The sequence below is a fragment of the Crotalus tigris genome, unplaced genomic scaffold, assembly GCF_016545835.1.
Source record: "Crotalus tigris isolate CLP2741 ecotype Arizona unplaced genomic scaffold, ASM1654583v1 scf7180000018831.1652172, whole genome shotgun sequence".
In the NCBI taxonomy this organism is placed as follows: Eukaryota; Metazoa; Chordata; class Lepidosauria; order Squamata; family Viperidae; genus Crotalus; species Crotalus tigris.
In genome coordinates, this window is record NW_024097221.1 from 1,275,071 (window position 1) to 1,298,807 (window position 23,737).

Consider the following 23,737-nt stretch of genomic DNA (forward strand, 5'->3'; position numbering starts at 1 on the left):
TACTTTGAAAATTCCAAGTGTGTCTCTTGGCACAAAGGTGATATGCCTATCCCTGGTTTATTCTGAATAGACTTCAGAAATCAATGAGGTTATATGCTTGTTTAGATATTGCTGAAGGAATATTAAAACTTTTTGCAGAACATGTGTTTCATTTATTTGCAGTTTGCTTTACAATAAGCCTGCTTATTCTAAGTACTTTTCTCACACAAACATTCCATGGATTTCTTTCATAAGCATAAAAAGGCAGTCTTTCATAATTTCTGTCACATGTATGACACGTATACCCAAATAACTGAAAATGCTGTAGCTCACAGGTCGGCAACCTGCGGCTCCGGAGCCGCATGCGGCTCTTTGAGCCTTCCCCTGCGGCTCCCAGCCTCCTCTGCCTTTGCAGAGAGAGACAGAGACAGAGAGAGGAATTGCGCTTCCCTGCTTCTCTCTCTCTCTCTTTCTGTGTGTGTTTTGTGTGTATGTTGTGTGTGTGTGTGTGTGTGTGTGTGTGTGTGTGTGTGTAAAAAAGAGAGTGCACTCACAGTGTTCTCCGAGGAGCTGAAAAGCTTTCTGGGCGGAGCTCCTCCCTTTGCTGCGTGTCTGCAGGAAGCAGGAAGCAGGAAGAGCAGGAGAGAGCTAGCTAGCCCAGCTAGGCTGACTCAGGAATTCTGGGAGTTGAAGTCCATGAGTCATAAAAGAGACGAGGTTGCCTACCCCTGAGATTGTTGGAGAACAACTTAAAGGTTGCCAGGTGAGCAGCTGATAGGAGGGGGGGGAGAAAGAGAGAGAGAGAGAAAGAGAGAGAGGGGGGGGAGGGGGAGAGAGAGAGAGGAAAGAGAGAGAAAGAAAGAGAGTGGGGGAAGAGGAGTGGCAGACCAAGGGCAGAGAGGGAGGGAGGGAGAGAGACAGAGAGAGAGAGACTCTTTTGACATCTAAAATGAAGATAACACTGCATATATCCTTTTTTACCTTTGTGTGTATGTAATTTTATTCTCTTAAAGCATTCTCTTGGTGATCATGGTTTTAATAGTATGGATATTCCCAAGAGTCATATTTTTACTTTTATTTTTAATGTGTGTGTGTATTTGTGTGTGTATATACACACACACACACAAATTCTCTCTCTCTCTCTCTCTCTCTCTCACACACACACACACACACACACACACAAAAACACCTATAATAGAGATAAAAAAGGATATATGCAGTGTTATCTTCATTTTAGATATCAAAAGGGTTTTGCGGCTCCCAGTGTTTTGTTTTTGGTGGGAAACGGGTTCAAGTGGCTCTTTGAGTGTTTTGGGTTGCCTACCCCTGCTGTAGCTGAATAAATAAATGAAATATTTTTTTTCTATCTCTGCCCACAGAGGAAGTCTTTTTTTCTTATGAGATTATTATAGGTGAAAAGTTTATTATTAAAGAGAAACCCAAACTTTATCAAGCTTAGGAGCAAGTACAGACAATTTTAACGCAGTAAAGTATGTGGAATGCAGATGAGAAAAATGTCATCCAACTGAATGCTTATTTCAGCCAACTCAAACAAAACAACTGCATAACAGAGAAGAAATGGTGGAAAATGAGAGGAACAGATGTGGCCCCAGCAAGATTCTAAAGACTCCCCAAGATGCACAAAATAGGAGTCCCCCTCAGATCTGTTGTAGCACTATGAGACACCCCTACATATAACCTGGCTAAATAGCTGTCACAAGGCTTAAGCTTCCTGACCCAACCCTCAAACAGCATAGTCACATCATCCACACAATTTCTGACAAAACTACAGGACTTAAATATGGCTCCTAATGAGATCATGGTCTCCTTTGATGTAGTGTCTCAATTTATGTCCCTCCCTCCCCACTTAACATATGAAATAATAGATAAGAAAACTAGAAGAAGAGTACAACACAGATCAGAATGATCAAACCAGGACACGAATCATGAAGCTACTTCAATACTATCATCAAAGCACTTTCTTCACATTCAAGAGCAAAATGTATGAACAAATAAAAGGAACACCCATGGGATCCCTGATATCAGGAGTCATTGCAGAAACAGTCCCGAATGAACACAGTACATTTCAGAACTACACATCTAAATTCTGGTGCCGCTACGTGGATGACCCACTTCTCATCATCAAGAGAAATACACTGAAAGACTTTCATACCATACTGAATTCCATATTTCCCAACATACAGTTCACAATGGAGGAAGAAACAGCTAGGCAATTACCATTTTTAGACATACTTGTCAATACACAAGAGGATGGAAGCCTAGAAACCACAGTTTATCACAAGGCCACCAACATCTCACACATTCTGAATTTTAACAGCAACCATCCACTGTCACACAAAAAGTTGCATCACATTGCATGGTGATATGGCAAGGAGAGAACCTACTGTAATATCCAGCATGCTAACACAGCTGGAGAACAGGTACTACATGAATAATTCAAGCAGATAGGTACCCACAATCATTCGTCAGAAGATGTCTGCGCAGCACGGAGAGAGAAAGGAAGAAACAAGGTACAAGACCAACCACATGGCACACCCTGTCATACATCAAAAACATTTTGAAAGCTATAGAAGGCAGCTTCCGAGATCTGTGAATGGGCATCGCACACTGCCCACACTGCAAAGACAAATTATGCATTGCAAAGATCGCTCGGAGGTGGGAGATACTTCCAATGTAATCATCCGAATTCCCTGCATGGATTGCTCCTGTGATTATATAGGACAGACAGGGAGGAAGCTAACTACCAGATTTCAAGAACACAAGCGAGTGGTCAGACGAGGAGACCCGAACTCATTGATAGCCTCACACTGCAATGAACAAGGACACGCATTCAACTTTGCAGCGACTAATATTGTTGAATGAGCAGACACAAAAACAGCCAGGGAAGTGATTGAAGCCTGGGAAACAGGCCCCTTGTCAGTCAACAGGAGTGCTGATTTACCAAGTACTTAGAAAGTGAGGGCTGGGCGACAGCTAATGACTTAAAAGCCAGCTATCAGCACACCCCAATCAACATCTAAAAAGCCACAACCACACAAAGGACAGCACACACTCTGCTAGAGAGAAGTTCCCTGAAGATGGGCTGCAGCATGAGTCCTCTGGTCTCGGTGACCGACCCAGATTGGATCCTGCAATATTATCCTGGGACACATATATTTGCCTTCATTTGTGAGAAAAATGTATGCATGAATGATTAAAATGTTGAAAAGGAACAGCATCTGCTGTCACTTTTCCAAAACAAATTTAAACATTTGTTTTTTTCTATCTCATGTTGGGATGAACATTCAGTACAAAGCAACTGTTCCACTTTGTGACTGGGAGGTCAGCTAAGGAAACTGAAGCTATTAAGAGAGACGTCCTATGTGCTAGTATTATTTACTATCAAGTCTTGAGGGTAATGTTTTTTTAATCTCCTTTATACAGACTACATTCTGAGTCAGTTGTGTGCTTGGGTTTAAAAGTTGAGGAGGCGGAGATAAAAAGAAACATGCCTAGTATGAGACTTGCCATAAAATGAAACCTCTGTAATCAGAAGCAACCAGTTAATGAAGAACAGATATTTGAGATAGATAGCAAGAGAGCTGGCAACGAGTCACCTAGCATGACTGGCAATAAATGTTACTTCACCCTGGCTGCAGGCAATTTGAGAAGACACGAGTGGGGCATAGTTGTAGGCTTGCTTTCTGATTGTGAACTGGGGCACCAAAACTAGAGCACTCTCATGTTAGCATATTGTGGATATAGTTTGATCAACTCAAAATAGGGAGGAACAAAGATTTTTAGGACTCAATCCTGGCATCAGGAAAATAAGCAACTAAGCAGGAAATAGGCAGAAGTTTATTAAGGATTGAGCTTTATTTTAGGATAATAAGCATAGCGATTGCTTCCTAGAATACTACCTATTCCAGAAAGAGACTCTCTTTCCAGACTTATTTATCACAATTTGAATTTTTATTTAAGAATTAAGCACTTTGGCCTGAAATATATGAACTCCTAGTTATTTTATGTAATATAATTCTACAAATAGTAAATCCAGAATTTGAGTGAAGATCATGTTCTGATGACTCCATGAATATAATCCCTGTAGTTTCCTTGATAATAATTCAATAAAAATTTGTAATTGCTTTCTTTGGGGATTTCCCAGTCTAGCCTACATCGAAAGTACTAACCAATCTGCCCTCCCTCTCTTTGGCTGGGTATGTTTAGAGACTTGGTGTAACAAGACTTCTCTGAATTAAGCTCAACTTGTGGGATTTGCAAGCATAACAGCAAATGCAATGGACTCTCAGTGCTATTAAAATAACAATAAATGAAAAATAAAAGTTGTACCTTTTCGTTCAACCCAAGAAATGGTAGATATAAGCAAGCTTATTAAAGGCCAGTGTAAATGTCAGGTACAAGTATATCTAAATTTTCTATCAGCACAGTGAGTCTGTTTTTAACTATAATCTTATTAAAGAGATTATTTTATAACTAGACTAAAAAAAACCTATGGCTCAATAATAGAGCATATGCTTTGTATAGAAAAAATTCCTGTTTCAATCTCTGGCATCTTCAGATAGAATGCAGTGGTATGTAATCTCTGATGAGGATGAAGAACTGTTGGATGATTTTCGTGAAATATTTACCACAGAAAACATATTTCAGTCTGAGACAAAAGGAAATGATAGATGTGTACTAATATTTGATTGGTTGATTATGTGTCACTAAATCTATGTTAACTCTTACCAACCTCATAAATAGATCTTCTCTGAAATTATCTTTCCCCAAACTGGCCCTTCCAGTCTTCCAAGGATGTACTTATAACTATTGTAATTCAATCCATTCCCCTTACTGCTATTCATTATCTTGCCTTTCCTTCCAGTTTTTCCAGCATTACAGATTGTTCAAGAGAGCTGGGTTCAAAATATGATAATGGAGTCCAGTCATTTGTGTTAAAACTCTGGATTGGTTTCTTCTATGATCTGATTGCTTGTTTACTTGACTGCCCATGGTAATCCAAGGAATCTTTTTCAACATCCAAAATTCAAGAGCATCAATGCTCTTTCTGTGCTGCTTCTTTAGAGTTCAACTTTCATTTCTATAGAGTATCACAGGGAATATAATTGTTTGCACAATTCTGAATTTCGTTGGTAGAAACATATCGGGCCATGAATATCTCTCCCGAGGCCATCATTGCTATCCCACCAAATTCTAGAACATGACATTTCTTCACTGCTAGTTCTTTTACTGTTGATAGTTGAATCTAAAAAGCAGCATCTATTCATCACTTCACTTTAGTATCCTTGTTCAGCTCTGGTTGCTGTATCATTGTCATTATTTTGGCTTTCTTTACATTTAAACCATAGTGGTGGGATTCAGCCAGTTTGCACCACTTTGGCAGAACCGGGAGCTAATTTTTTGTTGCCTAGGCCCAGAATAGACTTCTGGAAATGGCATCTACAGAGAGAACCGGTTGTTCACATATTTGAATCCCACCACTGACCGTAGCCCTATTTTTCTCATTGTTTCTACTTGACTTTCAGTACTACAGTTTGCAGATCATTTGCATCCACCAGATGCAACACATGGCCTTCCTACAGAGACCACCTTGTGCTATTCTGACAGATAGTGAGAATGTACCTACTTCCAGAATGGCTCAAAGCAATCTTTCTAGGAAGGTCATATGAAAGTGAAATGCAACTGATTAAGCACTGTAACAGTTTTATTTTGCCATGAAGAAATCAAAGTTATAAGCTGAGTTCCTCATATTTTCTATATTTATTTATTGTTTATTTATTCAATTTATATGGCTGCCCATCTATCCACAAAACTCTAGGTTGCATATAAAATAAAAACCAATGAATTTCATTAAACCCTAAACAAACTCCACATAAAACTGTATCAAGCTTAGAAAAACATAAAAACACCAATCACATGTATATTTATTGTGTTGTCTTCCACATTTCTTTATCTTCATGTAGGATGGGTAATCGTAATATACAGAATAAAATAATCTTTTATAAGTACATTTTATAACTAGCATCCAAAACAGAAAAATCACTTTAAAGTGCTTAAAGTAGAAAGCAGTTTTCTTGCCAATTTATACACATATATTCATAATTGTAACTTGAGGTACCTAGTTCTTACTGTCAAGTGCAGGATATTATTCTATTACTATTTTAATCTATTTGCAGTTGTAATACAAAGCACCTCTGTTTCCTTATTTTAGATAAGCAGACTTCCAGTCTGGCACCTGTGCATAGGAAATGTATCTTTTTTTGCTCTATTTATTATGAGTCAGAGAAGAATAGATAGGAACATTCCTTTCTCCTTTATAGAAAACATCAGTAGAAACAACAGAATTCATGGTTGAATTCAGACTTGTCTCTGGGATCTGAGTTTCATTTGAATTCATCTTTTATCTGCCTCTAACTTTTCCTTTCTTCCTCTTTTGTGCTTGCCTAGCTCATTTCATCTAACCCTCTAAATAAATTCATAGGTAAGATATGGTTCACAAAATAACTTGTGTTGAAAATGGGTTACATAACAAATCACACTTTTTCCTCCTGGAAAAAGGGATAAAGTTCACTGGGCTTTCCTAGCTATATCCATGTTAATATTTAAAATCATCCTTAGACTAGATAGGTACTGTTACCACCGATTCTCCTTCTCCAACAAATATTAGAAATAAAAGGAATGAATCAAAGGTTCAAAGATTATGAGAAGATGAAATGTACTGTCTTTTTAAATTCTGTCAAAAATTATTGTACCACTATGAAAATAATTTGCCTTATATTTTTTATCCTGGGATGCATTATGAACGATGTGCTTGTATTCTTGACAAGTGATGGTGTAGATTATCTAGGAAACTAAAGTCTTATTTGATTCAAATGAAACACATTTTAAAAATTGAATTCTCATTAACTACCGCAGGGGTTTTATATGCTTCTTAATGGAAATGGGCATCTAACTCCCTCTGGAAATGTTTTTTAATCAAGTTGGGGAAGTATGTTTCAATGTCCAAAATAATTTCACTTTAAAAGTAAAACTGACATAGAATTTAATTCAAAATGGAAACATTCCTGAACCAAACCTTAATATATTTGTATGCCATCCAACATTAATTCTTTTATGTAAAAAGTTCACATTTCAGTTTCATGTGATGTTTTTTTTAAAGAACAGAGTCTCAGTTTGACACAATCTATTTTAACTTACAATTTTATATGGTGAGTTGTACTGTGTTTACTATGGTTCTTGATATTTATTCTTGCTTAAACCTTAATAGTGATTTTAATCATTTAAAGTGATATAATGATAACTATGATGTCCTTGACTTTCTTCTGATTTTAGATAAAGTTTTACTTATTTGTGCTTTATGTTTTTGGTTTTGAAATTTGTTTTCTATTTTCTGTTTGTGTTTATATACTTTCTCTAAAAAGTCAAAGAAAAACCAATTTGAACAAGTGGTTAAGATGGTGACTTAGGAACTAGCAGACTGTGTGTTTTAGTCCTATCTTAGGTCTGAAAGCTGGCTGGGTGACTTTACTTGCTCAGTTACTTGCTTAGCCCAACCCACCTCATAGGGTAGTTGTGGGGAAAATAGGAGAAAGAATATTAGGTATGTTTGCCCCCTTGAGTGATTTATAAACAATAAGAAAGGTAGAATCCAAATCAAATAAAGAAAAGAAAAAAGTCATTTGAATTGAGTTGACCTCCTGGGGACTTCACAGATTTAAGACAGAATTAAAGTGGTGGCAGCCCAGAACAAAAATCAATTCACTTACTGCAGAAGAGAAACGTAGTAGCTGGCTTACAGGTATTGCAGACCTTATGCTGGAAAGAAATGACTTTTTGCCCAGGCAAACAGACCAGTGATCTAACTGCATGCTGCTATTTATCCTATCAATAGTGAACTATTGAGGGTTGGCCTGTGCTGTTCTGGCACCCCAGCGTAAGAGTAGGAATACAGCAACCTCTTGGCCTGCCTTGTCTGAATATGGATATGGCTTTCCAGGATTTTGTGCATCCTGAGGAGGATCTCTAGAAAGTACTGAAATCTGAAGCACAACCTCTTCCTCCTCCGTGTAGAAAAATCTTTGAGCTTGTAGGGAGGAATGGAATTTCTTGCTTTGTTTCATAATAAATGCTGCATGTCACCTTCCATTCTCCACCCCTTACACCTAGTTAAGTGGCACAGACTAAATTTATGAAGTGAAATGTCAGCAGTTGTGCCTCCGTTTTACCTTCTGCAGACAGCACAGCAAGGATGACATCCCTATGTTGCTAAAGAGAGTGAACCGAGTATCCCAGAAGCAGCCGAGGGACAGAAACGTCTCCTTTGCAAGCCTATTTGGATCAGAAAAAAATAACTATTTACTGTTCCTCTCAGTGGACTTCAGACTGGGGAGTTTTAGCGCATCAAGCAACTACGAAGTTCAGGGACGCTACGGTGCACAATCTGACAAATTCAAATAATAACGTGGTCCCACCACATTGGTCGCTTTGCAGCCCCTTCTCCGTCCCTTCTGTCTTTTTTTTTCTCTCAGTCCGGCAAGCTGCCCAACTGCCCTATTTCCCAACATTCTTTTGCAAGCAGAAAAGAATGTTATCCGACTCACTCGTCATCCAATAAGCATCAGAGAAAGCTTTATGATGGGGGCCCTTAACCAATGAAGAAAGGGGCGGGACCACAAGGGCGGGGGCGTTGAACTTTCACAGCTGGCTTTATTAGACAGTTGCAGTTGGGCTGCGATCGTGGTAGTTGGGACATTGCAGCTTTTGGGACTGGCTCCCCTTTTCGCATTAAGTATCTTGAACTTACGGGCTCCGTAGCCGAAAGCGTCCCATCTCTCTTAGAGTCGGGGTCTCCGAGTCTCTCAAAATGGCCGGCAGTCGAGATTGCGCTAAGGAGCAGCTGAAGCGCTGGCAAGAACAGCGGGGCTCCCAGGTACCGACGCCCCCCCCCAATCCCGGCAGAGTCTGTGCTTCTGGAGCGTCCCCGGGAAAGTCTGTCTGGCAGCGCATCCGGGGGTGGGCGGAGGGCATCAAGCTGGAATAGCGTGATGCAGTATAGTACATTGTTACTCGAGCAGAGAAGCGTGTTTTGTGTTTTTTGATGGGAGGAGAGCAGAGAAGACGGAGTGGAGATGCGGGGTTAATAACGGAACATGGAGCTGCAGTGGATCTCTGGGAGGAGAGTAGACTGGCTAAGGAATAGTTTCAGCAATAATTTCTCCTAGGTGTAATGGGGGTCTGTCCAAAATGTGATCTGGTTGCGTTACTTTATATGTCTCTCTCTCTCTCTCTCTCTCTCTCTCTCTCTCTCTCTCTCTTGCAATAACTAAGTAGTTTGTTATTTGGGTACTAAGTTCAATTCAGCTAAAATATCAAGTAGATAAAGATTGACCAACGGGTAACGTAATATAATGGATTGTTGGGAGAACTCTGGAAAAAAGTGGTACTTTGTCCTTTTCTTGCAAATTAGTCTAACATAGCTAATGTCTGTAATAGCTAATGTCTGTATTTGAGGAACTGGATTTACCCTGATAACAGTAGTTAAATTATCAGTGATATTCATGTTATCCTGAAATGCAGTTTAATGACTTACTCTCTTTTGTGTCAGTACAAGAAAGGAAGATACTTTATCAGCATCTATCATATTCTGTCAAATAGGATATGCAGTATGTATCATCTTACAAGGAGAAGCTATAAGTCCTAGTACAATCCATCAATACAAAAGCTTTTTGAAGCTTATCTTCAAGAGAAATAAGTTTATACTTGATCAATGGTATCTGTTGGATTGAAAGAAATCTTAAAGAAAAAAATTGGTATACTTTTGCAGAACTGTTGACAGTTTACTAAGGCTAATTAGTAATTCTGAGAAGTAGGTATTGTAATTCAAATCAGATCATTATTTCAGTTGTCAGAAAAAATATACAGGCTTGAATGCTTACTTCTTTCTTACTCAGTTCCTTTTTCATTACTCACCTTTGTCAGTTTTCAAAACAGATATGGGTTCACATTTTGGGCTAAAACATAATACAGTTGCTTTGTAATTTAGCATTGTGAACCAACCATTTTGGATTGTAATTCAAGATTTATGGCGTAACTGTGATACCTGAACTCAGTAGCTTATTCCACAGATCATGGTTAATAACATGATTTATGGCATTGTTTGGACCTAGCTTGTAGTTTATCCTTCACTTTCTAAGTTGAATGGAAATCTGCTCAAATTAATATGTTTGATTCTGACTTGAAATATTTTTCAATTTGAACTATTTGAATAGAGAAGTAGGGAATATCAGTTTATTTGTGGTCCTTCGCATCATACTTTTGAGAATTGCTAAAAGTATGAATGCAAGTGATGCATTCATGAAGCAGATGAAGCAGTCTTTTTCATTTGTGCATTAGTAATTTAATGCAATAAACTGCAAGCATAAATATAGCTAGGGAAAACTCAACAAAATGATAGCCAACTGTTTTTATTGTTTTTATTTTTTCTTTTATTAAATGTGATACTAATTGTTTAGGATATTTTGATTCTGATGTTTTCTGTAATGGATTGAAAAGCATTAAAGTTGATTTAATCATTTGAATGCATTTGTTCTCTCCTTCGCTCCCTTCTTAATCTGCAACCTGCAAAACAGATCTAGAGTATGTGCAACAAGTAGAGTTTGGGAGGATAGTTCAGTCCACCAAAGTTATCCTTTTAAATCAAACGAAAATAATTAGATACAGTCATACAGTATTATTAAAGGTTTCAGTTCAGTTAAGATCCAAATTTATTTCAAGTATTGCTTCCATCTAGTAAAAGTACATAATTGCTACAGCTCATAGAATTTAACTAATAGGAGTTCATTATAAAGATAAATGTACATGTTGAGGTGAAATGCATTATTGTGACTAGCACTCTTGACCTGCTGGCTTCTACTTATCTATCCTCCCTGATAAATGGTAGAAGAGGAGAATAAGCAATTGTAGGGATTAATTCCATCTCTTGGCTCTGTCCTATCAGAAAATCTTCCAGAAATCCTTTTGAAAAAAAAAAAAAACCAATGGTAAATTGGGAGTATGAGAACATGTTCTGCCTATTAAAGGAGATAAAGAGATATAGCTTCACAGTTTGTCTTCAAATATAAACATAGTCTTCAGTTAAAAACCACTCAGTGGTGTTGCACAAATGGTACTTACAGTATGATCACGTCCTGGCCATCCCAACATTCCTGCAGTAACATGCACTTGCATGGAAAACTCCATTTGCACAAGTGGAAGGCATGTGCACTTTCTGCTCGTGCAAATGGAGCTGTGCAAGTACGCCTGCCACACAGACACAAACACGCTGGGCCACCAAGCATGGGGCCCGCTGCTCTAAATACTTTTTACAACTTTTTCATAAGTGAACAAAGCAACTAAGAAAACCAGTGTTAAGATCTACAAAATATCCAAGATGAAGAATAATCTTATTATTTTACTGCCTTTTTTGTTTTTGTGGTTACTGATATGTCAGCAGTTGTGTGTCCATCTAGGATAGTGATTTCACTGCAAATGCTTGCAGGAGAAAAATGAAGGATAAAACATTTATCATGCAGTTTGCAGTGTGGGAATATTCCTGTTTTGTTCAGTCTGTTCTTGAAACCTAGAATTTGATAAATGCACTGCACAAATGCATTAATACAGATTTAGTAAATAGGGTATACAGATTTAGTAAATAGGGTGTGGACAAAATGATTTGATTAGATTTGTTTTATTCTATAAATATACTGCCTTTTCTTATAAGCACATGATAAATTAAATTACTACTGCTATACTAACATTTTTAAACTTAATTAAATTTGAAGTTAATTTGATTACTCTCCAGCTGTTTGTATGCTATAGTTATTTTCCCCAATTTTTGTATTAAAAATATAATGTAATAATAGGTCATAAAGATTTCTGATATTGCAAATGGCCCTGAGGCCACTTTTTAATGGCTTTCTTACCCATGCAGCACAGCAATTAAAAAAAACAGATTTATCAAGAGTTTTGGAAGTGTGGGAATATTTTTTCTTTTATGAGGTCTCGTGATGAAACTTCCCTGAAGCATGCAACTAGACATATGCAATAATAGTGATTGTCTTGTACACTTGAATTGACACACCTTAATTTGCCACATCACTGCGGTAAGGGATATATCATCCACCTTCTTGGGCATTGGAGAATTTTCTCACTTGATTTTATAATCAAGCTCTCAACCTTTTGAATGTTTCAACTATATTAGAACTGTATTCTGTATTATATTGGAAAACTACTTTTTGATACACAAGAAAAGATCAGGAAAACTTTTTTTTTATTATTTATTATGCATTCAGATCTCTAACCAATCTTGGTTAGAAACTTTTATTATAAAACTATTCTTAAGAATTGCTCTTATTATAAAGATTATCCCCAGATCCATCACTTGTTATGGAGTAGCATGGTGTATTCTGTACTACCTGAACTGCAACATTTGAAAGGTATTACAGGACAATGGAATTGGTAAATTATCTCCTGACTGATTTTTGTCAGCATGGATAAGGAACAAAAGAAGAACAGTAGCGTAAACCTGTCCAAACCTCTACATTGGTATTGTATTCCTTTTGCAATATTTTTCATCTCCAACTGAAATAGTAATATTGAGTGACTTGTTAATGGAAGCTAGAAATCTTTTTATGCATATTTATTAATGTCAACAAATCCTCAGATTGCTATTACTAAAGGAAAATAATTTATTACTTAAACTTTTGTCTCTCTGTGCCCTCTATTAAATTAAATTATTTTTTTTCTGAGTTTCTTCTTTAAATTACCTAGAATGCTTTATTCATGTTGTTTCTAAATAGAATAAATTTCTAAATTTCTTCAAGTGAAAAAGTAGGTTCCAGTTTGTTAGCAATTCCTAAGGAATGTCATTGTTCATGATCTCTGTTTCTTATCTTTCTTATCTTCATTTTTGAGTGGGATGCATTGGACTACCCTGTTTAAAACTGGATAATTTGAATACCTAGATAAAGCAACATTTGCTAAATGCTATTTTTGTCAACCATGAATTATGAAGAATGCATGAATCATCAAAGATATGAAACCAAGTTCAGAATTCCTGGTTGCAATTCCCCAATGTTGCTTCTTTAAGGCAAGAGTAAAGCTAAGGTCGAAATCTGGTCTTTCCTTGAGTGAAATGCTGGGGCCACATTCAAAAATATAACATATAAAACAACTAAGAAGATAATTTAATGGCTTGTTTACAAGTACAGCAAAGTCATAAGATTTGTCAAGAGATTGAAAGTATGGGAATATTTCTTGTTTTATGAGAGCTGCTGATGAAACATCCTGAAACATGCAACTGAATATATACAGTATATTAATAATCCATGGAAACCATAGTGATTCTCTGCATACCTATTGCTTGACATACATTAATTTATCATGTTGCTGCATGTAACACATGACAAAGTTAATCCATGTTCTGGCATTGGGAAAGTCATTTGGTCCTATAAATAAACTTTCAAACTTTTGAATGTTTCACAAACCTCTTAAAATAGCAAAGACTTCTTTTCAAAGCATGTGAAAAGATCAGGAAAATTCAATTCCCATCCTATTGAATTTTTTTGCATGCATGTCTCAAGTCAGGTGCTGCTCTATCAAGTGTGCTCTAGCTAATTCAGAGCTCTTTTGAGTGCAGTATTTGTTTTGTGATGAATGATAGACATGTGCAATACTTTTCCTCCAAAGCAGGTGTAAGGTTTTCCATTTAGCCTCACAATTGCCCCAGCATTACTCAGGAATTTAAAAGAGCCAAAGAAACTCCTGAGCCGAGGTTTCAGCAAGCAAACAACTTTTATTTTGATCAAAATAGAGTTGGGTGACCCCATCTCTCTTCGTGGTTGGTAGAGAGATGAAGGCAACAACCAGGAAAGATGTCTTCCACTTTTTATACCTTTCCAGAACAAAGAGATCTGATCTTGGTACTAGGCATAAGATGGCAGAAAAAAATAATTCCTAGATGATGACTCGTACACAGCAACCCAGGCTCCATCCATAACTCCTTTCCCCCTCCCCTTACCTTGCTCTTTTCATATAAGCAATCACCTATACCTAAAGCATAAAACATTTGCTTCTATATAACTAATTTCCCAATCTAAAGCATCTACAAAGTTGCTTGCACATAAACAAAGATGTATGTATGTATCTATGTATAATAATTACAAAATATCACTAGTAATATCAATATTAACTAATATCAACCTTAAGGCTAATAAAATCCCTTCACAGGAAAAGTTGTTCAAGAAAGTACTTGAGTTCAGGAAACATTGCAGAGGTGGCAACAAGGTGCAGCACATGTATTCCTGAGCCTGAAGGCATCTATGCAAGCAAGAATCTATGCCAGTGATGGTGAATCTTTTAGACACCGAGTGCCCCAAAACCGCCCCATCCACCCCCACTCTGTCACGTCCTGCTCACCCTCGCACTGCCCCCTGTCTGCTCACAGGGCCACCTACCACCTCCCATAGCCTGCCGCAGCAGATTGGGCAGACGGCCCTGCAGTGCCATGGCAGTCACGCCTTTTGTCTGTGCCATGCATCATCTGCCCGATGGGGCATGAGGGCGGAGTCTTGTTGCTGCTGCCCAGCTGCCATGTCCTTGGCTGCACTGCTCCGTGTGTGCTGCACCCGGGGGCAACTCTCTTCTGGGGGGGCTGCTGGTGTGGAGGGGGCCATGGGGTTAGGGTTAGGTGGGGCTGGAGCGATGGCATGCATGAGCACAGAGAGGGCTCTCCGTGCTGCCTCTGGCATGTATGCTATAGGTTTGCCACCACTAATCTATGCAGTTCTACTATGGGGCTGACAACAATAGAGCAAGAAGCCATTGTTGGATCTGAAGTACTGTTACTGTTTTTGGATACAGATACTGAACATTACAAAGGTATAGATGTAAGAAATGTAATTTCCTAAATCTTCTGACATAGAAATCTAATACCCTTGAACTGAAGGGTTTATTATAAAACATCTTTGAAAAGAGTTGTCAGAGATTCTAACAATTGTGGTTATAATCATTTGCTGACTCAGAGAAACTTCTATCAAGGAAAAAAAAACACCTCTCTGGTGTCAGTATAGCTTGATTTAAAGAATAGCCTCTTTTTGTTGTGGTACCTGTTCTTGAGAACATCATCTCCTTTAGGAATTACATTTGTCCAAACTCTTCTGGCCATTTGCAAAACAGTAATCCTGGTTATGCTATTGATCCTGGGCCCTAATTTTAATTCTGGTTGTTTCTATTGTTTTTTCTTCTGTTTTAATTGTGATCCATCCAGAGTCATGTATATAAGATGGATGGCCTATTCATTTATTAAACAAATACATAAATATGGTCTCAGCTCCCTTTCAGAACTAGCCCTTATAACAATTTGGCTTACTTCTTAAATATTTCAATCTGGAAATATATGTAACTAGGAGAATATTTTTAAATGTTGCACTTTTCTTTGGTGTGGTCTTATTTGGAATTTTATTGAGTGCATAGTTAATCTCTTTATTCATATAATGATATAATAAAAATCTGAGATAAACATTTCCCTGTAGCTTCAGGAAGCAAATTTCATCAGATGTCTGTCAAATTAATCTGGGATTGCTTTCAAGTGACCACAAAAAAGTTGTGGATGCTTTTGTTGTTATAATTGTGATTCTTGTTTTGAACCTAGGAATGCGATTCCTTAACCACAGGAGCAGGAATCCCAGTGGGAGACAAGCTGAATGTCCTGACCGTTGGTCCAAGAGGTCCACTCCTGGTTCAGGATGTGGTTTTCACCGATGAGATGGCACACTTCGACCGAGAGAGGATTCCTGAAAGAGTTGTCCATGCCAAAGGAGCCGGTTAGTTTTGGAATTTGCATTGTGTCTTTCTTTTTAGCCTTATTAGTGGGGTAATATTACAGTGTCCCTTATAGAATGTAGGTATGTTTTTGTGATTGACAGTGCTGAAACTGTGTCTTGTATGTGTTTAATCATTCTATTTAGGAATTTATTTTTATTTTGTGATGCTTGTACAGTACAGTTGAGTTAATGATAGTCCTTATAGCAACATTGATTTCTGCTACTGATTTTCTTCATTAGGAGCTTGAATTATCTATAATCTATCCACTTGTGAGGCATTTGAAATTGTTACCTTTTGTCTTGTTTTTATTTACCTTTGCTGAATTTATTTAGCTAATTGATACAAATTGATAACACTTTTTTCTTCAAAAAAACTGAAGTGTTAAAATCGTGCTTAATTGCTTTATTGCATGGCTCTTACATTTGTAAACAGAAGTAACTAGGAAATATTAGAATCAGATTAACGTTCTTTTAAGGCAGTGGTTCTCAACCTTTCTAATGCCGTGACCCCATAATACAGTTCCCCATGTTGTGGTGACCCCCAAGTGGGTGTGGCCACCAATAAGAGGGAGTAGGACAGCTAGGGAAAAGGGAAAAAAATGGCGGACAGCGTGGTTTGGTGACCCCTGTGAAATGGTCATTCGACCCCAAATGGGGTCCCGACCCACAGGTTGAGAACCACTGTTTTAAGGTTTGAGAAAGAGTTCTTTTTTATAACTTTTTTCACTTCTTCTTTCACAGTGCATTTTTTTCTAAATATATTCTACTGAATCCTTGTTTAATTGTGTTATGTTTACCAAACACTTATTTACTTGTCAACTTTTAATTGACTCATAACATTTTTCTCAGATTTTTTTAAACAAAAATGCAACAATAAGAATTCTCCAGAGAAAAATTACTTTGCATTTATTACTCCAGAAACACTTTTACGAATCAGAACGTCTTATTGATGTTCACTATCAAGTTTTAATGTTTAATTTAGGTTTTTTTATTACATTTAATGCACCTTTTCTACATACAAATCTAATAAAGAATGAAAAGCTACATGCATAAATATTCAGAAATTGCTCAATTTGGAAAGTCCATTTGTGTGCAATGGCTCAGGATAAAATAATTGGTATGCTTGATATAAGTGTGAGAGGAGGAAAAGAAGGAAAAATCAATGAAAGTTGATTGATTGATTGATTGATTAAATTAATATGTTGTCCATTTGCTATTCAAAGTTGATTCCTTTTTGTCAGCAAAATCTTTAGTTGAATCAGAGACTCTTTCCATTAAAAGGAACTGCTATATTTATAGTAACCATCAGCATTTTCAAAAAAATTATCAGCAACTTATATCTACACATTTTATGCTAATAATGAAAACATTATCTTCTGCTTCATCTACCATAACTGATATTCCTTCCAAAACTATGAGTTTTGGAACAATCTTTTTTAAATTTTAATAAACTATAACCCTTTTAATTTTTCAGGAGCATTTGGCTATTTTGAAGTGACTCATGATATCACCAAATTCTGCAAAGCAAAGATATTTGAGCACATAGGCAAAAGAACGCCAATGGCTATTCGGTTTTCAACTGTTGGTAAGGATCTTGCAGATTTTCAGTGTATCTTATTTGCTTCATATATAAAGGTGTTTCATTGAATGTGTGTATGTGTTTGTTGCTATGCAGGTTCTGAGGAAAACAGGAAACCAGAAGTTGCCTTCAAACTCTACGTTTTTATTCAGCTGAACAAAGACGGGCTTCTCTAAAAGAGAGAAAAAGCCCCAAATATTAGAAAAGCCTTATTTTTATACTTCCTTTGATTACATAAGCAATTCACCCAGCAAAGCTGACACACATAAGATAAAGACTTTGCCCTTTAAGGCTGGCACACTGTAGATAAGAAGGAAGAAAACAGAAGTAGCTAAAAATGTTCCCTTTTGGGTGTTCCCCCAAGACACCATATGTTCCCGGGTGGGTTAGGATATTGGGTGTTTCCTTTGCTGTCCTTTTATGACCTTGCATTCATGATTCTGCAAGTGGCCAGAGCTAGCGGGGCCATCTGCACGTATCCACAATTGATACTGTCCCCTAAGTCCGGGTCAACAGTGTGTGTGTGTGTGTGTGTAAAACACATTTTAATCTATTTCAGTGGATGTTTATGTGCTGTTTTAAATTGATATTGGGTAATAAGTCATTTAATAAATCTTTAATATGAAATGTTGATTCCTTAGATTTTCCTAATTTTTTAGTAGAATCTTAGGGTTAATAGCTGTGTATTCTTGAGCAGGCTTTATGAATAGCAGAAACATAGGCATATTTATCTCTGAGTGCATTTGAAAAAGACTAATGACATATGGGTAGTCCTTGACTTATGAACACAATTGGTACCAGAATTTCCCTTACTAAACAAGGTAATTGTTCAATGAGCCATGACCAATGTGCAATGTTAAGCAAATCTGTTGTGATAAGTGAATCACGCAGTCGTTAAGTGAACTGAGATTTCCCCCATTGACTTTGGCCATCAGAAGCCATCTGGGAAGATCACAAATGGCAATCACATGACCCTGGGATGCTATAACCATCCTAAATACATGGTTATTGCCAAACACCCAAATTCTGATCACAGATAGTGCAACAGTCACATAAGTGTGAAACTGGTTGTAAGTCACTTTTTAAATCCTGTTGTAACTTTGAATGGCTGCTAAATGAATGGTTGTAAGTTAAAGACTAGTATAATTTATAATAATATTTGTCAGCTTGTTTTAAATGTTATGTTTATTTTGTGCTGTTTTGTCTTGTCTATGTTTTTAATTGTTTTAATTTGGCATTACATTTTGTAAGCTCTTTAGAGAGTCTCCTGAAGTGGCCATCCCTAATAAATTTACAGAAATATAAGTAAATGTGATTAATTTAACCAGTAGTTCATATATGTTTTTCCCACATGCACTCAGTGAATTTATTCTGTGCATTATTTAAATTTAAAAGATAATATTCCAGTAATTTGTCCATTTCTGTAAGTTATCTCATCCAAACCTCCAGCTATCCCCCTGAAATTTAAATTACTTCTGTGCAATTCTGTCTTTGTAGTTCTCTTTTAAACATCAATTATATGGATTATAATTGATTCCGCAGTATGTAAATATATAGAAAAAGTTGGTCAAGGTATTAACTATGTTCATAGGATTTAATCATGGGACTTATTTTATTTTTTTAAGCTGGAGAATCGGGCTCAGCTGACACAGTGCGTGACCCTCGAGGTTTTGCAATGAAATTCTACACTGAAGATGGAAATTGGGATCTTGTAGGGAACAACACTCCCATCTTCTTCATTAGAGATGCAATACTGGTAAATTGGAGCAGATGTGCTCTTAATCAGGTTTCTGTCAAAAGCCTTGCAGCATATTAAATGTGGCCTTTGTTTTGGAGTCTGCCATTATAGTTCCTTCTGGACACCTATAGCCCGTTTGATGGCATATTCTAAATGTCCACAGTTTTCTATTGCAGTGGGCATAAATCAGTCAATCAATAAATCTTATAAAGAGGGTTGTGTTGTAGTCATTGGTGAGACTAAACTAGAATTTCCAGATTGAGGTGGGAAAGAAATTTTTATTTTACAGTGAAACCTATAAACATTTGGGTGTTTTCTGTCTCAAAATGAGATGAAAAGTGTTTCACAGATTTTTAGCCATAATGGTGATAAAAAGTACCACATGTTGCAAGGGAAAGGGATGCAGAGTTCTAGTTTGTCTATCTTGAATATGCAAGTTTAAGGGAAAAATGTATGCTATCATAAGTAATCCTCGACTTATGACCACAATTGAGGTCAAAATTTATGTTGTTAAGTGAAACAGTTGTTGAGTATTGCCACATTTTGCAACCTTTCTTGACGTAGTTGTTAAGTGAATAACTATAGTTGTTAAGTTATTAACATGATTGTTAAGTGAATCTGGCTTCCCCATTGACTTGGCTTGTCAGAAAATTGCAAAAGTTGCAACCAACATACTGTAAACTATGAATCAGTTGCCAAGTATCTGAATTTTGATGTTCATTTTAAATGAACATCAAAATGTGCCAGTCTTCATCATTACAGTCTTAATGATTATACATAACAATTTGGGTGGGTTTTGTTCGTTTTATTTTCAGCCTGAAAATTTAGTTGTTGGCACAATAAATTCAAAGAGATTGTTTATGATTCATAAATGCATATTTTTAAAACAAGCTTGGAACCCTCACAGGAAATCTGCAATATATTTGACTCTAATATAAACGTGCAACATTTTAATTCTTTCTTTTTTGTACTCTGTTAGTTTCCATCTTTTATCCATAGTCAAAAGAGGAATCCACAGACACATCTGAAAGATGCAGACATGGTATGGGACTTTTGGAGTCTTCGCCCTGAGTCTTTGCACCAGGTAAGATTTTATCCCCTTTTAATTACTTGTAGTCTGTTTCTTTTAGGCCCTGTGTCCTTCATCTTTAGTTCAGAGGAAATGGCAGAGATCAAAGATAACAAATTAAATACTTGATTATTGTTATTCTGCTACATTAAATTGCATATCACATTATAGAAAAAGTTATCAGGAAAGAAGAAAATTGGGTTTAGTTTCCATGGCATCTTTATATTTTTTAGATAAAAGCCAAAATAGTCAAAGCTGCTCTCAACCCTTTTTTGTTCTAATACCACTCTCGCAAACATGAAGGAAAGGGAAGAAAACTCGGGTAATGCCTAGAATTGCTTGAAATTCATTTGTTTGTCTTTGCCAGTAAAATATAGAGCTAGAAATGTGTCTACAGTATTTGTAGAAGCCATAAATTAAATGTGTAGAACACATATTTTTATTTTTTTATTGATACTTTGTATTTACAAAAATGACTGAAAAGAAATGTATTAATACAATGATTATTTTTTAGGAATATTGGAAAAAATATATATTTAATTGTCATTTATTAAAATAATAAGAATTGTATTAACTCAATGTTTGCAAAAAACAATGTTTCGGGGAAAGAGGAAATCAACCAAAATTAATATATGGAATACAGACTACAGAAATCAATTGTTAAGGAGTGTTTTTACAAATGTAACCCAGACAACACACTGTTTACCAATTATTGAGTGACTTATGCTTGTGTAAAAAATTAATAAAAAATATAATACAAAAAAAATGTCATAACATACAAAAGAGCAGTTAAAAGGATTTTTTAAAGATCTTGCTAGCCCAGTTTAAGAAATATTTTGAAAAAGCCATTCAAAAAATTAGATTTCTTTCAAAGTTTGCTCAAATGTAAAAGAAACTGAAAAATTTCCCCATGGAAAGGTGTGCAAAATCTGTGTTACCATTGTGTGGCTATGATTATATTGAAAGAATGTTTAATTATGACAATTTATCACTGCTCAGCAACATACTTAAAATACTGAACTTCACAAAGCCAATTCCAATTCATTTATTTCTGGGCTGGAAAATAAACTTGGGAAGATATTAGTAATATTTTTCTTTGATTAATTCCTAGATTTAAAGTTTAATTATTTGTTGCACACAATTCAGAGACATTCTAAGAAACTGGGCTTCGGTTGTAGATGTATTACTTATTTATTGTGTTGCTCTTTTTCCCAACAATTTACTAAACGAACACTATAAATACAAAGGCAATAGATTTTTTTTCAAATAAATTCATCACCATAAAACCAGCTGTGTTTAAGATAGTAATTAAAGAAATTAAAACAATGGTTTATTCTAAGAAGTAGAGTAACTGACTATTAAAAATACTGTTGATCTTGTTCTTGAATGGTTATTATTTTATAAATACCTTCACTGAAGAGGTGTAGAATTAATTTCTATAAAAATTTGCCATAGAATGCTCAAGACACACACACACAACTGTGTGTGTGTGTGTGTGTGTGTGTGTATATATGATTCATAAATGCATATGATAGATAGATAGATAGATAGATAGATAGATAGTGTGTGTGTGTGTGAGAGAGAGAGAGAGAGAGAGGGAAGGGAGGGAGGGTGGGAGAGAGAGAGGTATGTCAATTGAAGATGTACCTTAGAATGTCTTAGAATGTCTCTGAATTGTCTGTAACAAATAATTAAACTTAAATTTTAGGAATTAATCAAAGACAAATATTACTAGAAATAAATGAATTGGAATTACACACACACACACACACACTCCCCCACACTGCCTTCTCTATGTAACTTTTATTTAACAGAATACATGATTTGCTTTGTGAATGTGCTGAAAGGAAGCAAGGCATTCTCTACAAGGAGCATTTATTATTCTTGTTTTTTGAATGAATGTCATGAAACTGCAATATGACATTCTAGATATTGGGTAGGGTTCAATGGGAATATGCATGAAGTATAAAATACAGTTGGAATACACCTTTCTGTAGAAAGAGGCAGGAATCCGGCCTCTTGTGTTCTCATTAAAGATGACTATGTACTTTGTTTCGGCTCATGTAGGTATCATTCCTGTTCAGCGATCGTGGCATTCCAGATGGGCACCGTCACATGAATGGCTATGGGTCACATACATTTAAGCTAGTCAATGCTTATGGCAATGAAATATACTGCAAATTCCATGTAAAGGTAATTATGGTCTATTGTTACCATTTCCTGCTCAATGTTGAACCATCAAAAGTCTGTCCCTGAATGCTCCTTATGATTCCATGTATCTTTTTTTCTTTCAATCTGTACCGGCCATGCTTTTAATTGCTAGGCAAACCCACTTGCATTCATACCTGTTCCTATTTCTAAGTAATAATAATATTTTTAGCAACAAGCTTATGTCTCCTTTTGTATATGGAAATTGTACTCCTTCCACCTATAATATTGTCTTTTCTATATGTAATTTAACGATATGTCTTTGGACCTAGATTTGTTTCCTGTATAGCAGTTTTATAAACATTCTCTTTTAGTAGATTTTTAAACTGTTTTACTGCAGATTACTGTTACTAGGTTAGGGTTAAGGATAAGATTAACTATTTCTACATTAATAATTATAGATAAAAGTTACTAATTAACATTCTGATTGCTTTTCAATATTTTTAGACTGACCAAGGAATTAAAAACCTCCCTGTCAAAGATGCAGAAAGATTAGCTTCTGAAGATCCGGATTATGGCCTGCGTGATCTTTACAATGCAATTGCTAATGGAAACTTCCCCTCTTGGACTTTCTATATTCAAGTTATGACATTTGAACAAGCTGAGAAATTTCCATTTAATCCTTTTGATCTAACGAAGGTGAGTATATTTTGGTGACCTTTTCTCCAGCATACAGTGTAGAATAGAAAAGGTACATTTCTATATCTTGCAAGTCCAGCTGAATGTAGTAAAATATCCCAGTTATATTTTTCAGATTTGGCCTCACAAAGATTATCCTCTCATTCCTGTGGGAAAAGTTGTCTTAAACCGAAATCCTGTCAATTATTTTGCTGAAGTGGAACAAATGGCTTTTGACCCAAGCAACATGCCCCCAGGGATTGAACCTAGCCCCGATAAAATGTTACAGGTAACCAGAACTGATTTTCTTCCCTCCTATTCATTTAACTAGGAAACTCAGTCTTTAAATAAGATCACTTTTACAAAAATGAAAACATGTTAACATCAATCTGTTTGGTATTAGAATTTTTTTCCTTGTCCTGTGCTTTTCATTGTGTGGTGTGTTGGGGTTTTTTGTTCCCACCTCTGAATAGTAAAACAATTGGTAAAAAGAACAACATTCATTATTTGCATCTTAAGCGCTAGCAGAGGTTGACACAAGGAACAGGATAAGACTCCCATTCTAGATATATTTAATTAATGAAAAGTGTAGATAGCCCTAGCAATAGCACTTGGACTTATATACCGCTCCATAGTGCTTTACAGCACTCTCTGAGCAATTACAG

At 36.3% G+C, this 23,737-nt stretch overlaps 1 protein-coding gene across 3 annotated transcripts in view; it reads left to right on the top strand.

Moving 5' to 3' along the window:
* LOC120314105 (catalase-like) overlaps positions 1 to 23,737 on the top strand; it is a 52,138-nt gene that overhangs the window by 22,556 nt on the left and 5,845 nt on the right. For 2 of the 3 annotated variants that reach the window (XM_039356848.1, XM_039356849.1), the window contains exons 2-8: positions 15,689 to 15,860; positions 17,335 to 17,445; positions 19,065 to 19,195; positions 20,157 to 20,261; positions 22,314 to 22,439; positions 22,902 to 23,093; positions 23,209 to 23,361. In XM_039356848.1, the coding sequence (XP_039212782.1) occupies positions 15,689 to 15,860; positions 17,335 to 17,445; positions 19,065 to 19,195; positions 20,157 to 20,261; positions 22,314 to 22,439; positions 22,902 to 23,093; positions 23,209 to 23,361 (990 nt within the window). Of the gene's footprint in view, positions 1 to 8,720; positions 8,930 to 15,688; positions 15,861 to 17,334; positions 17,446 to 19,064; positions 19,196 to 20,156; positions 20,262 to 22,313; positions 22,440 to 22,901; positions 23,094 to 23,208; positions 23,362 to 23,737 lie in introns of those variants that run through there. The other variant, XM_039356847.1, reaches the window with a different exon arrangement.